We start from the raw sequence: 14,447 nt of genomic DNA, 5'->3' as shown, positions 1-14,447 counted from the left end.
GTTCGACTTGGTATGGCCGCCGATCGGTGTTGTTTCAGAACGGAGGACTTATTGCAGGCAACAAGGCGTCGGCACACCGTCAGCATGCGCAACGCCAAAACAACTATGCGCAGGAAACGTCGTCCTGTTGGCTGTCGAACCTTTGTTCGCCTTGGCTGTGTAACGTGTCAGGGATTCTAGACAGGGTGCCAAAATGCCATAAGAAGGGGATAGCCAGCCTGCCGCAGTGCAGCCAACTCAAGGTCTCGAAAGCCTCTCTTCCCTGACCAAGGAGCGCTCCTTACTAAACCTGTGTTATTCTTCTCAGCGCCTGACTTGAGTGTCGCACTATTACGTGTTTTGCCCTGATTAATCGGCCTGCGTTGGGAACCATGCATTCTTGGGAGGACGCAAAAGAGACTCTGGAGAAACTCTGGTTGAAGGACAAATGGAAGCTTGATGATATTGTCAAAGAACTGAGCACTAAGCACCGTTTCTACAAGGTGTAAGTCAACCATATCCCTCTCCATTGCAAGTAAAAGAGTTCACCAGCTGACTTGTCTTTCTTATAGTGAGAACCAATACAAAGCCCAATTTAAGAAATGGGGGTGGTCAAAGAACTTTAGCAAGAGCAAGATCACCACAGTTGCGAAGCATTACAAGAGTCGTGCCGCAGTCGGCAAACCCTTTACTCGAGTCTTCATTGATGGGAAGCAAGTCGAAGGTCACAAAGTAAGACGAGTAATGAAGGATCAGATGCGGGAAGCTACACGATTGATATACCTCAATCGGAACCATATTACGAACGTTGACGGACGCGTGCTGCCGTTCGCCGACAGTTTGTAAGTAACCAAATACCGGAGTTAGACGATCGTATGCTAACATCTAAGCTTCCTCAAATGGAACCTACCCTACGCTGCTATGCGTCACTCATACGTACGAACTTCCGACCATTCATCGCCTTTCGATCAGCCAACGCCTTATAGCAACATCGATGTCACCACCCCATCATCGGCTACGTCTCCGAACAACGCACCCTCACCGACAATTCAGATCACGAAAGATAACATGCTGATCGATAGAGCGTGTTTGTTTGCACAGGGTCATCATGAGAAGCTTTTGAAGCTTCTAAACGGACAAGAGAGAAGGTGAGAACGAAGTCGCGTTCTAGTCCCCAGTTAACGATATAGTAGGACCTTGTCCGACTGGCTATACCAATATTGGTTCTTTTGCTTCAAGACCGCCAAACACTGGGGCAAAGGACCAAGAATATGGACGGCGGAGCTATTGAACTTCGACCAATACCTTCCCGCTGCCCGTCCTAGTCTTCCAGGAACACCCCAGGACATGACACATCCATCCGCGTCATATAACAACGATGAACCGATGCTGCCCTCGGATCTCTGCCGGTGGTACATCCACGTGCGTCAAGCGAGATATGAGGAAATACCGGAGGAAGTATATGAGCCTCCAGCGCTTGCCCAGCCTGACTCTAGCGACGAACGTACTTGGACATCATGGTCGCCAAACGAGCAGCCAGCTTCATTGCAGGCGCATCTGCGAGATGCACTTGAACACAATGATTTCAGCCCTACCCCCGCTACGGATCTTCCTGTCGCCATCCCACAGATCGCGAAAGCTGCGGATGAGGAACGCTCGAGCGAGTTGCTCGTTGAGGCTCTTGGTTTCAGCATCATGAGTCGAAACGTTGATCAGATGGTAGAAATATCCCGACAGCTTCGTCGAAAAGGCATCGATCCAGTATCGTTGCATCCGTTTCATCTAGCAACAAGTTTCCTGGACGGCTCTAAGACTTGTTGCGATGCAATTTTCTGGCTTACAGTTATGTATAGGGGAGCCAAGACCCACGCAATGTACCTCAACGAGCACGGTCACACTATACTGGACAATCTGATGATCGCGATCATCAAGTCTCACACAAGTGCGAGGCCGGTAGATCTGGACGACAATTTCAGGGATGTCGAACGATTTGCTGGAGAAGAGGTCGATATTTGTGGCCGCTGGGATGCAGACTCTCCTTGCGTACGCCAGCTTTACGCTCGGGGCCATACATCGATACCTCCCAGCTGGAAACACAAGTTCTGCAATACTTCAATCCAGGCAATATGTCACTGCATTGACAGAATGTTCTCTCACATGCCACGACCTCTATTGCTTCAGACACCCAGTGGGTTGTACGTTCGCCGATGTTTCAGCCCTGACTGTGGCAAAAAATTGCAACTGCAACCTTTGCATAGTCTAGTGATGACGGCGTATCATCTCGCTACCCAAGGAAGAGATGGTGAAGACCTCTTTGGTATATTAGCATGCGCTCTCTGCCTTATCTCCCACAACTTCAACCCTTCCGTAAAAGCAGACATTTCAGTCGCTGCGTTGTTGTCAATTGACTCATTCGTCGAGTGCGATCACGTGGAGCTAACAGCTGCCGAGTTTGCAGAGGAGATTATGGCTCTACCAGCATTCGGAATTTGGAATACCAAAATCAAAACAGGATGGGCTGTACTGACTGGCATACTACGTCGTTGCGAGACAGCGCATGTCGCCTGGGCCCGCGAGGTAAACCTCAACCCAGAATCGCATGATTGCATCGCCGAGCGACACGACGAAGACGTGTTCATGGGATCAACGGAGCCGCATGATATGCTAGACCAAATGCATTTTGAGGATCCTCATTCTACCTGTTTCACTGGGGAAAAGAACATTGGTACATTATGGTCTTCGGTTCAAGCGGAATTCTTATCGTATCGACGTCTGAACGATGGACTTGGCTGGATGTCCCAGTATTTCTCGATGGAGAGTCTGCGAGAGAAGTTGGAGAAAGGCGAACATCTCGTGGTGGGATACACTGAGCATAATCTATTAAAAGCTCATTGTGCCTGCCATAGCTTTGGTTGTTATCCGCTGGCGTTGCTGTCCGACGCTATCGATCCTAATCTTGCAAACCTCGATGTTTGGGAAAGAGCAACGTACGGGACATTACAGGAAGACTAATAGTCTACGTTCGTAGCCAGGAGTCTAGAATCGATCAAAGTATCAAAGGTGTTCATGCTCGAAAACTTCCTCCATGAAAACTATCTCAAGTCCTTTATATCCCTCCACAGTATCAACCCCATCAATGTCTTGGCCGCCATAATACCAGTATGACAATATTCCGAACCATTTCCAATCCACCACCGATTATCCAAAAACCCCCTCACTCTTTCAAAACTCGACTTCTGATGGAGGAAGCGACTCCAAGGCTCCTGCCACGTCGTAATCCTTCCATGTAGACCCGAATCATCATTATAGTCCACATCGTATTTACCAAGCATTTCTCTCATCTTCCGGCCTGCATTGGTCGACGTCTGGGTAAGGTGACTTGTCGTTGGAGAATACCCTTGCTGGAGCAGCCAAGCTGTATACTCACGAATATCCTGATCCAGCTCCGGTAGTCTGTGGTCGCTAATGGCGGACAAATCACTCCATGACGCACCACCAATGACGACGACTTCCTCTTTCCCTCTCTTATCCTTGATCTCGCTCTTCAGCCCCTCGATCGCCCTGCTTTTCAGCGTTTCCCAGTCTCCGTCGGCATATATGGGCGTCATCCAGACGTCGTAGATGCCAAGTAGACAGTATGCCGTGTCTTCCGGCCGTGTTGTTTTTCGACCGTGCGTCCATCTGAAGCGTTCTTCTGCACTGAAGGTGCTCAAGGAGCTGCTGTCTCGGAGGGCTTTGACGGGGATCTTGGTGATTTGATGGATTTCCTTCTCAAGACTTCTCTTGCTACCAATATACGTCCCCTCGCGAGAGTAAAACACAACGGACGTTCGCGCTATCAACTCTTGCAGTGTCCAACCACGTTTGAACCACTGACTGTTTTCGAATGTCATATTTTGAATAGCTTCTCCACCTGTTGTGCATGCGACATCGCTCATGTAGACGTAGCATCGAAGTGCTTGTTTGTACCAGTGGAACATTGAGTTTAGTGCATACGACAGCTCAGACTGATCTTGTTTGTTGATGCAGCATGTGTCTATCCAGAAGTAACGAAGGCCTTCCTTGGCAGCCCGCTGCTGGCAGAATTGAAGCTTGCGAAATCCAACACGCGCAAGGTCGCTTTCGCGTATAGATCTGCGTTTACCATCCATCAGTTCTTGATACGTGATCTCGTCTCCGGCAGGACCCCATCTGTGCGAAAGGATGCCATAAAATGGCTTGTCATCTAGAGGCTCTGGAGAGATCTCTGAAGGGCGACTCGTAAGGCAGTAATCACCGTTGTCAAAGAACTGTATAAGTCGCATGTTGAAGGTGTTGTGTGCTACGGATTTTGTGGGAATATAGATGCGGGGTAGATGGATGTGTATCGCATTCAAAGTCAAAACATACCTAGACACGTATCTGCCCAAACCACACAACCCATACCAACCACAAAACCACACATACACACATACACAAGCGAACCATAATTCTGAACATATAAACAATCAAAAACTGCATTCATGAAGACTACACACTGTAGGTCCATATTCGTTACCGCCCAGCTCTGGAAAAAGGGTAAGAAAGAAAATAGGAAGAACAAGCAAAAACGCCCCCCGCTTCCTATGCCATCATATCTTCCCTTCCTATATAACCCCCCATCGTTGACCATGTCGTCAATCGTAGTGAGAAAGGAAAGGAAAAAGAAACGGGACGCCTTGCTTTTTTACTTCTTCCGTACTGGTCGTTCGTGTCGTATGTACTAACTCTACTGCCTGTCCCTCAAGTGACGAGGAACGTACTTTCCACCAGCTGGTGCTTGCGCAGCAGGTCGTTCACCCTCACCCTCACGAGGTGGTGCGCCGCCGCGAGCACCAGGAGGAACATAGCCACCGGCGTTAGCGGGGGATGCAGGCTTCCTGTCTGAACCCCATCGGTCTCCTCCACGAGCAGCCTCGTAGCGACCGCCTGTAGCAGGAGATTCGGTGCGTTCGGGACGCTCGGCACGGGCAGGAGGTGCCCGACCGCTGCCGCTAGCCTCACGTTCGCGCCATCCACCTCCAGGAGCACCTCCTTGGCGGAGAGCTGGCGGGACGTATCCACTCCTCTTGGGAGCTTCGGCCTCGGGGGCGGGAGAGGTGGCTGCAGGAGCAGGCGCTGGTGATGTGCTGGCAGGGGGAGGAGCCTGTCCAGCGGCCTTCATGGCCTCACGCTCACGCCAGCTGGGCTTGCCGCCAGGAAGGGCGATCTTTGGTGGGCCAGAAGCCGAAGAAGGCTCCGCAGCTGGCTCGCGAGAGAAGGTTCGGTCTGGAACAGCACGGGGGGCACCGGCACCAGCCTTCCGCCTGGCCAACGCCTCTTCCTCGCGTTGACGCTGGAGACGTGCTACTTCATCAGCGGCCCTGTGAAATGTTAGTGTGTGACTGGATAAGTGCAACGGGCAATACTGACGCTCGTTCTTGCTCCCTCTTTGCCTTCAATTCGGCAATATGGGCCGCCTTCTCCTCCGCAGCCTTGGCCTTGGCCTCGGCTTCTTCCCTCTCACGCTCTTCCTCCTCACGCTGGCGGCGTTCGGCCTCCTCGCGTTCCTTCTTCTCCCTGGCGATACGCTCCTTGACCTCCTTAACGCGAGCAGCCTTCTTGCTCTCAAGTTCCTTCTGTGCAATCTTCTGGCGCTTCTCGAACTCAGCCTTGCGCTGTTCCTTGACGGTCTTGACGAAAGTCTGGTAAGGAGATACCAGCCTTGACAGACGATGCTTGAGCTCGACATCTGCCTTGTGCCTCTCCTCGGACTCCTTGAGTTCCTCGGCCTTGGCCTTTTCGTACGCTGCGAGGTCTTCTTCCTGTTGCTTCTCATAGTCGGTCTTGAGGTGCTTGATCTCCTCCTTGCGGTAAGCTCGCTCCAAATGATCGATGCGCTTGCCAGCAATGCGGAGTTGTTCGCCGAGTTGGTTCTTCTCCCTCTCGAGAGCCTGAAGCTTCAAGATACGGATCCTCTGCGAGTCGAGATCGTCCAAGTCCTCAGGAAGCTCAATGTCAACCTTGGTGGTCGCCTTGAGCTCCTTGATCTGCTTCTCCATCTCCTCACGCTGAATGCGCTTCTGCTCAGCCTTGATGCGCTGGTCTGCACGTTGCTTCTGCTCTTCGGCCAGGCGGCGAGCCTCCTCATCCTTGATTTGCTGCTGGCGGATGAGTCTCTTGGTCTGCTCCTCGTTCTCCTTGGCCTGTTGAGCCTTGAGAGCAGCCTCCTTCTTTTGCGAGATGATGTCGCGGCGAGTGAGAATCTCCTGGTGCTCCTTCTCGGCGCCTTCCTTGGCACGCTCAAGAGCGGCCTCCTTGTTACGCTGGCGTTCGGAGTTGAACGAAGGGTCGACATATTGGCAAGTGACGAAGAGCGACTTGGCAAGACGGGTAAGCTGAGATCGTACAATCTCGGCCGGGGTGCTCTGGAGACGCTGCACAGAGCGGGACTCAATCTCGGCGGATCCAGCACCCGATCCAGGGTGCATAGCCTTGGCCGATGAGAAAACGTCGGAGTCGAAGGTGAGCACACCAGTGGCGTGGTCGGTGCGGATGGCGAGATCGCCCTTCTTGCAGCCGTTCATGATGAACTTCTCAATGGTACCTGCGCTGACGTGGAAAGGCTCAGGGAACTGGGCAAGGCCGAGCACAAACTCGATCTTAACAGAGTCGTAGACTTGGGACAACTGCTGGAAGAGGCGAGTGAGGATAACCTGCTGGAGCGGGCCAACGTACTTTTCCATACCCTCATCAGCACCAATTTGAGACAAGATGGGGGAGATCTTCTTGCAAATGGAGAGAGGATGGAAATCGACCTCAAGGATGTTGTAAAGATCGCGGATCTCAGGGCGGGCACGCTTGAGCAGACCCTTGCTGAGAGCATCCTTGAAGAGGATAGCACGAGTAGGAGCCTGCGACATGCCGAGCAAGTTGGTAAGGCGCGAGTTCTTGTTCTTCCTCGCCTCATCAACGTCGACAAGGGCACCGCGGGAGCGGGAAGTGCTGATGACTGGGATGGCAAGAGCGGAGAGGAGGACAAACGACGCAGCCTTGGTCATGTCGGCTTCGGTGACAGCGGGGTTGTCCTTCTTGGGGCTCTGACCCGATGCGACGGCCGCTGCGGACTGGCGGAGGAGGTTGTAGTACCGGCTGTATGCGGCGGCGTGGAAGAGGTAGTTCTCGCTGACCAAGAAGATGCGGGTGAGCTTCTCGAAGTAGTTGGCCATCATGATGTTCTTGGCTGGGCGCTTGCTCAAGGAGAGCAGGGTGTGGATGTCCTCAACACTGCGGAAGGCCTCCTGCCACAACTCGAGTTCCACGGCCACGTTCAGCTGCTGGAAGCGGGTGTCGAGGTGGCGCTGTAGGGTATCGGGGTCGGACAGGTTGATGGCGTGCATTTGGGAAGAGAACTTGGCGGCGTTCTGCAAGTGGTTGCGGAGCAGCTCGCAGAGACGGCGGAACTCGGTCTTGCGGGCATACTTGGAGCAGAACTGGAAGGCCTGGTGGGCGGTCGACTGGTACATGAGCTCCAGACGGGCGTTGTTCTTGAAGATGTCCAGGACAGTGCGGTATGTCTCCCACAGGAACTTGAGCCATGGCGTGACGATGGCACGGTCGGTGCGGTCGCGCGATTGCTCGCCGGAGACGGTGGAGAGGAGGATGGACTCGGGCGTCTCGGTAGCCTCCAGGTCGTCGACGTTCTTGTCGTCAGAGGGCTCAAGCGAGGACTGGACCTCGTCTGCCTTGGCCTGGGCCTCTGTAACCTTCTGCTCGGCGAGTTCGATGAAGCGCTTGAAGACAGTCTACAGCGTGTTAGCCCGGGGGAGTCGCCATGTTTCCCTTGGTCTGCCCTACCTCGATAGTGCCGACGTTTGTGTTCTGGGCCGTGTTCTTGTACTGGTACAGACCATCCTTGGCCAGCTTGCCCTTGCGTAGGTCGACACAGAGTTCGACGAACAGGATCATGACGGGCTCGAGCGAGGCGATGGGGCTGTTGCGGGTGCGCTTCGAGGTGACATGTTCGTGGAGCAGCTGGAGGGCAGCCTGCTGCTGCTCGACTCCGATGAGTTCTTGGGCACGTTTACTGGGCGGAGTTAGTGGGTTTGTTGCCTCTACGGCTTCATCGAGGCGGGGCGCACAGTGTGTTCTCCGGCTTGGAGTGCGGTGGAGGCGCCATGCTGGGCAAGTTGAAGTCGCGGATCCAACTACGCGAGTCGGATGGGCTTTATAGCAAGCAGGCGACACAGCGGAGGGCTTGGTGTTGGGATGTGGGTGCACGTCTCACACGGTGATGGAATCACTGCTGCAAAAAGGTTGTGGTATTGCCTTACTAAGCGAGCGTATTCCCAGTTCCCGGCTCGTTCGCGCCCGACTCCCCGCAGATGCACGCGGGCGCCAGAGGCGGCGCAGGAGACTCGAGCGGGGCGTAACATTATGTATGTAGGCGACCTCGAGCCCGACTGCTGTATTGCCAGTCGCCCTCGCGTTGCTGCGTTCCTGTTGCGTCAATTACAGGCGGCATGGAGATTGGCTGCATGTTCGGGGGGGAGTGAGGACAAAGCGCTCGTTAAACCCAATATGGCGCTATACCACAAGCGTCGGGGCCCGACGAACTGACCCATCAAGGGGAGGGCCCTCATCTTCCAACCACCTCTCCTGCTTCGCGTGCTTCACCTGTCGCCCCATCTCAGCAATCCGTCGTCAACGCCCTCGCAGCAGCCTTGCTCTCGCGCTGATACTCGGCGGCAGGCTCACCCGGCTGGCCGTCTTCGCTCCTTACTCTCCCTTCTCCCAGCTCACCCTATCCACGCCGCACGCCCGACACGCAACACTCACGTCGCACCACGACGCATCCCCCGTAATTACACCCACCACCACCATCACAACAACATCACGTCCATCGCATTCCCCTAATATACCACGCGCACCATGTCCGCCATGATGGTTCAAGCCCCTTACGAGATCCGGACCGGCGGCGACGGCAAGAGCAAGAAGCAGAGCATGGCCGAGCTCAAGCTGCGACGCCTCACCGAACTCAACCAACGCCTGCGGGAGGACCTCGAGCGCCGCAGGATACCCGTGTCCGAAGCCGCATTAGAGTACGTTTAGGACCAAGTCGCATTGATACCGCGAACAGCACGGCTAACCACGACCGGCAGTCTCATTGCATTCACGGATAAAGAGCCAAAAGACTGGATGGTACCGTCACGATGGGGAACGGTCAGTATACGCGCGCCTCTTGTTATTTGTTCGCCGCTCTAACACACACCCAGATTGACAAGCGCGACGACCCCTACGCGCCACAACAAAGCAACGGCTGCTGCATCGTAATGTAAACGACGACGAAGATGCAGATGGTCATGTCCTTTACCGGCGTTGTGCGGGGCCCTTTTGACGGCAGAGTCTGTTTTCTTTTACCCTTTAGGAGGAGGTTGATTAATACCCAAGGACCCGGTGTGGCCAAGTCTCGCGCAGTAGTCCTGGGAGCGAGGCAATCGGACGGGCCATGTACTTTTCAGCAATGTGTAAATTACTCGGATACGGAGCTCGCTGCTGTTGATGTTTGCAGCGCAGCGCGCGGGGGTTTTCAGTCTTTTCTTATAGTCGGTCACGGCGGCTTTCTAGGTTCTACAATCACGAGATAAAAGCACTCTCATAATTCATTCTCCATCACTTCTTCACTTTGGACAATGAGATATTTTCTTCAATCGGTTATCAATTCACACACGATGCATGGCTCCAGTAAATCAGTTCCTCCCTCCAACACAAACAATTGCGAGAGCCTCGATTCGAGCAGTCGAGGCGATCTGGACAGGCGGGAACTTGCTGGAAGGGGTAGGTGGCTACATGCTGCTAGGGCAAACGAGATTAACAAGGCGCATCACCATGGCGTCGCGCTCCACCGGCAAACAGCCGTAGTCAGTCGCGCTACAGCCCAATCGACCTGGCCAAAACAAAGGTTCTCTCCATCCAACCAGACACCTTCACGTGTGGCTGCAGGACGAAGCAATCACCGTCTGCTGTTTGCACGACCAGCTGACTGGTGCGCCCATGTCGAGGTAATGTATAGCGTACCAGGATGCATGTCAATAGCGAACGAATGCGACGCAGCTGGCCTGCTCGCCTACGCCTCCCCCGGCCGAATGTATGCGGGACCGCACTATTGGCCGACTAGTTCTGATGTCTACCAAAATACCGCCCATCTTTGCCTTTTGCATCCAGCCCGTGCCTAATTCATCGCTGCACCTGCGCAGACCCTGAACCGCGGCCCAGCACTGTGAATCGAGTGAATGACGAGGATATTGCGCAGTAGCTTTTGTTGCAGCTGTACTCCAGGGCACACTTCAGGTTGCTGCATGCATCCCACGCGCGCGAGTCAAGTCATCTGTGAGACTCTGGTCAACACCACGCGGCCAACATGACGACCAGAGTGAAGGCTGAACGTCAGGTGGGCGGGTCTGTGAATGCTTCGGCGGCACATGATAATAGGCTGAGGACGCGAGGCCAGGTTTTGCAAGCCGCAGTTGGCTGTAACCCGCGCTGAATTCGACGTGCGCGGGCGAACTGCCCCCCCAGTCTTATCAAATCACCGTGGGGGCCTACCACCCGGGCTCTTCTCGTGCAGTGCCTCGTCCTGACCCCGACGACACTCTCTTCAGTATTCAGTGGAGAGAGCGACGCCAGAGTCACTGCCAGCCATCTGCACTGTCGCCAAACGCGACTGCACCTTGGACGCGCACCAGAGAGAACACATGTAAAGAGACGCAGCAACCCGGTCCCAATTCCGCGTAGCCCCACCCGCGCCCATCTTCGCGACGGCAATTTTCTCTCTCCCCTCCGCCCGGGGTCCTGCGGCGACGATATGAACAGCTCGACGGCTCAGTCCTGGAGCGCTGCCGAGCATTTTCAAATGGACCCGGCCACAGAGGACTTCGCCGGCGCTGAATTCATCGACTTCGACAATCTAGACCTGCACTTCAACATTGACGGTTACAGTCACGAAGGACCCGCCTCTAATGGCAATCAACTCGCCGATCTGACCGAGTCGCTCAATGTCCACCATCTCCAGGGCCAGTATCCCCCGCAACTTCCCCAGGACCACCGCGATGGCGCCAACGGAGGCCAGCAGGTCCAGAACTTGGGTGGTCATGGCATGTCGCAGCCCACCAACAATTTCTTCGACTATGGCATGCCCGCGTACAGCCAGGCCGGAACGCCAGCTTTCACACAGACCCAGGACCAAATATATCGCCCACACCAGGGCGTCCCGCCCACGCCTAATAGCATAGAGATGCATGGCGACCCTCATCGCTATCTCACGCAATTGGACCCTCACCAGTCGCTATTCGACCAGAGATACCATATGCGCAAGGACGATGCGGTATGTCGGATTTGGAAGCTACCACAAAACCCCACTGACCCATATAGACCTTTACCCCACTAGTTTCGCCCGCAGTGACGCCCCACGACGCGCGCTTCCAGATTCCTGACTTCACCGTACCAGGAGCCTACTTCAGCCCACTCACATCACCCGCCCTGAATGCCCAGAGCCATCAGCATGCGCATCAGCAGTCGCAAAATACGACGTCTGGGAGTTCCACTGGACATTCGCCCATCGATGTGGATATGGATATGTTGGGTGAGCCTGCCATGGTTCCACAGGAGCAAGGACGGAGGAGTCTACGGAGTACCAACAAGAGGAACGCACCACGGGCAAATGCCAACGGCCGCGTACGACAGTCCCCCATTGTGAAACCTAACCGGCGAAAAGCAACCGTTTCCTCGCTCATCCCACCCAAGGAGGTCACCGAACTCATGCAGGAAGCGCGGTCAATACGTCCGTCCACCAACGGGCTGGATGTGCCAAGGACTCGTGAGAGCTCAGAGACGGACTCTATATCTCCCGAGCCTATGCTGTCTGAGATGCGACCGCCACCAAAGCCCAGTTCTTCAACAGCTTCTCCTGCTATGCTTGCCCAACGCAACAGCCAGAACGGTACTCCAGCCACTCCAGCATCCCTCATGCGGATACAACCCTCGCCCGACTTTAGTGGCTCTCAGGAAGCACCACCAATGCTGGAAGATCTTACCCTGCCAGAAGCTTCTCTAGACCGGCCGGGCCTATCAAGATTGGACACAGCGATACGGAATGAGGATGGTGACACGTCCCGTGTACGGAAAACGCCCAAGTTGAATCCTCTGAGCACACCTGGAGCCTCCATGTCAGCCAGGCCTAGCCCGATGCTAGACGCCATGTCGACCCCGACAAGCCCAGCCTTCTCCATGACCAATGGCAAGAAAGACCTGAAGCCAGCGCGCAATCCCAAGAAAAGGAACAGCGTGAGCTCGAATCTTGTCAGCCCCGCTCTAAGGCCTAAGATCTCGCCCAGCATAAAGCCTCTACTACCCGATGGTGGAAGTGGTAAGTATCTTCTTAGACCCAATTACTTTATCTAATCTGACTTTCAGCAGGCGTCACCGACAATACCCACGCCCTTCTTCTGGCATCCAAGTCAAACTACCAGAACATCCTCGATGGTACCACAGTCCCCGGCGTTGTCTATCCCACATCACTCTCCACCAACCTCACCTCCAAACGCACGTCTCACAAGATCGCCGAGCAAGGCCGCCGAAACCGCATCAACATGGCCCTCCAAGAAATGCAAGCGCTCCTCCCTTCCCCGCAGCTCGGTGCCATCCCAGACGCCAAAAGCCCTGAGACCAACGCGCAAAACTCGAACAACTCCAAGGCAGCCAAGGTGGAAAGCGCCATAGAGTACATTAAACAGCTAAAGCAAGAAGTATCCGAGCGGGATGACTTGATCAACAAAAAAGATCAAGAGATGGATGCACTGAAGAAAGAGCTCGCGGCGCTGAAGAGGACAGGGTCAGAGGCAGCGACACCCGAAGCAGCTGCCCAGCTAAAAGCTGAACCGTCTTCCAGCCCGAATACCGAGAACGAAACTTGACGAAGATTTATGGGTGATGAAACGAGTTTTTTCTTCTTTTTTCTTCCTCAATTGTTCTATACCTTGACATTTGATGCTCAGGTTTTGAGCATCTGGTCTACTTATCTATTCCCCACATGCTACGTTACGGACGGACCACTTTTTGCTTCCGTTTCAAAAACAGCAAATAGCTATAGTCGACGCAATTTACCGACGTCTCGGTTTTTGTGGCGTAGCATGAACCCGCGACGGGGCCTATGTTGCATTTATTGTAGATGCTACATTGTTTATTCGATGGTTTAATCGGATTATGGGGAGTGAGGGAAGAGTGTGGTAGTAGTAGTATGCGTAAGATGGGCATTCAATTGTTTGTTTGCTTACTTTGCTCGCGGGCTTGCTTGCCTTTTTAGGAGGTAAGCATTATATCTTGTCTCCACCTTGTTGTGGGTGGTGGGTGGTGGGTATACGAGTATTTGTTTGGACGGCAGATGCCATAGTACAACACACGAACAAAGTACATTTGAGCCAGAACCGTATAGATTATGCGGGTTCTGGGTAATATACTGAGATGTTTTCGAATGTCTTGAAATTATTCATCAATGTCTTTTTTTTTTTTTGCCATCTGCTTGAGAGCTCACTCTTGAGCAACTTGGTTGTTATTGATCAGGAGGCTGACGCTTGTCTGTGTTTGTATGAAGCCCTGGCTCTGCTGATGTGCATTCGACGGGCATCGTGTTGTTTTATCAAGATAGGAGTAATTACGGATGTTGTAGTCAAAGATATTTGAAACCATGGAATCAACAGTTTCCTATACTATCCCTTGTATATCAATATTCTTCTCTGCGTGCTAGTCGAATCTTGTACTCATCATTTAAAGTCCTCGTGTCATTATACCTAGCTCAACATATATATACTTAGAGCGAAGGTAAGATACAAAAAAAACTAAAATTATTATCTATTCTTACGCACAAGGAAATAGATAGAAATACAACGTACACATACAAAACAGCTTCGTTGACTTACCTGCTGTTAACCTCTTTTTGTAGACAAGAGAAAATTACTTAAGATAAGGTCTTGTTGTTTCTAAGTAGAAAAGTGTTCTTTACAAGGACAATTTGACAACATGATACTAAAACAATCCATCTTAATGAATAAAAATATCGTTACCTCACTCGTATTTGTCACTAAACAATTCTGCTGCTTTACTTTCTCTACCTTCTTTTCTACTCTGCTACTCAACATACAATTCCCTAACTTGCTTGACGTATATGCTTATCTGTACACCACAAGACATACGAACCTAACATAATACAGCAAAATAACAACAACACTAACAAAAGCTGTTTAAAACATAAACCCTTATCTAGTACACACCCAGCCTACACCACCTGTAGAACCAGAGTTGCTAACAATCAATCCAAACTGATGAGACTGACTGACTGACTGATTGCTTGGCAGTCAGTTCAGTGTCAGTTTAGAGCTCTCGTCTTATCAGTCAGTTCAGTTTAGAGCTCTTAAACT

At 52.9% G+C, this 14,447-nt stretch overlaps 5 protein-coding genes across 5 annotated transcripts; 3 read left to right on the top strand and 2 right to left on the bottom strand.

The window, feature by feature from the left end:
- Positions 1-371: 371 nt before the first annotated feature.
- On the top strand, positions 372-2,991 carry J4E82_000418 (uncharacterized protein; the record flags this gene model as incomplete). The annotated part of the gene is made up of 4 exons (XM_051726739.1): positions 372-484; positions 552-821; positions 870-1,127; positions 1,173-2,991. 4 exons carry the CDS (start codon positions 372-374, stop codon positions 2,989-2,991), a joined length of 2,460 nt encoding a protein of 819 aa, XP_051593164.1.
- A 309-nt stretch (positions 2,992-3,300) lies between these two features.
- Positions 3,301-4,402, bottom strand: J4E82_000417 (uncharacterized protein; the record flags this gene model as incomplete). The annotated part of the gene is made up of 3 exons (XM_051726738.1): positions 3,301-3,380; positions 3,407-4,300; positions 4,396-4,402. 3 exons carry the CDS (start codon positions 4,400-4,402, stop codon positions 3,301-3,303), a joined length of 981 nt encoding a protein of 326 aa, XP_051593163.1.
- Positions 4,403-4,726: 324 nt separating this feature from the next.
- Positions 4,727-8,155, bottom strand: TIF32 (eukaryotic translation initiation factor 3 subunit A; the record flags this gene model as incomplete). Its single annotated transcript, XM_051726737.1, has 4 exons — positions 4,727-5,360; positions 5,410-7,781; positions 7,834-8,062; positions 8,118-8,155. 4 exons carry the CDS (start codon positions 8,153-8,155, stop codon positions 4,727-4,729), a joined length of 3,273 nt encoding a protein of 1,090 aa, XP_051593162.1.
- A 752-nt stretch (positions 8,156-8,907) lies between these two features.
- On the top strand, positions 8,908-9,314 carry GNG1 (Guanine nucleotide-binding protein subunit gamma; the record flags this gene model as incomplete). The annotated part of the gene is made up of 3 exons (XM_051726736.1): positions 8,908-9,077; positions 9,138-9,198; positions 9,252-9,314. The coding sequence occupies 3 exons, from the start codon at positions 8,908-8,910 to the stop codon at positions 9,312-9,314; spliced, it is 294 nt and encodes a 97-aa protein (XP_051593161.1).
- A 1,574-nt stretch (positions 9,315-10,888) lies between these two features.
- J4E82_000414 (uncharacterized protein) lies at positions 10,889-12,947 on the top strand (the record flags this gene model as incomplete). The annotated part of the gene is made up of 3 exons (XM_051726735.1): positions 10,889-11,359; positions 11,407-12,400; positions 12,451-12,947. 3 exons carry the CDS (start codon positions 10,889-10,891, stop codon positions 12,945-12,947), a joined length of 1,962 nt encoding a protein of 653 aa, XP_051593160.1.
- Between the last annotated feature and the right edge of the window lie 1,500 nt (positions 12,948-14,447).

The sequence above is a fragment of the Alternaria postmessia genome, assembly GCF_024291825.1.
Source record: "Alternaria postmessia strain BMP 2775 chromosome Unknown scaffold_2, whole genome shotgun sequence".
Classification (NCBI taxonomy): Eukaryota; Fungi; Ascomycota; class Dothideomycetes; order Pleosporales; family Pleosporaceae; genus Alternaria; species Alternaria postmessia.
This window is presented reverse-complemented; position numbering and strand designations above follow the sequence as displayed.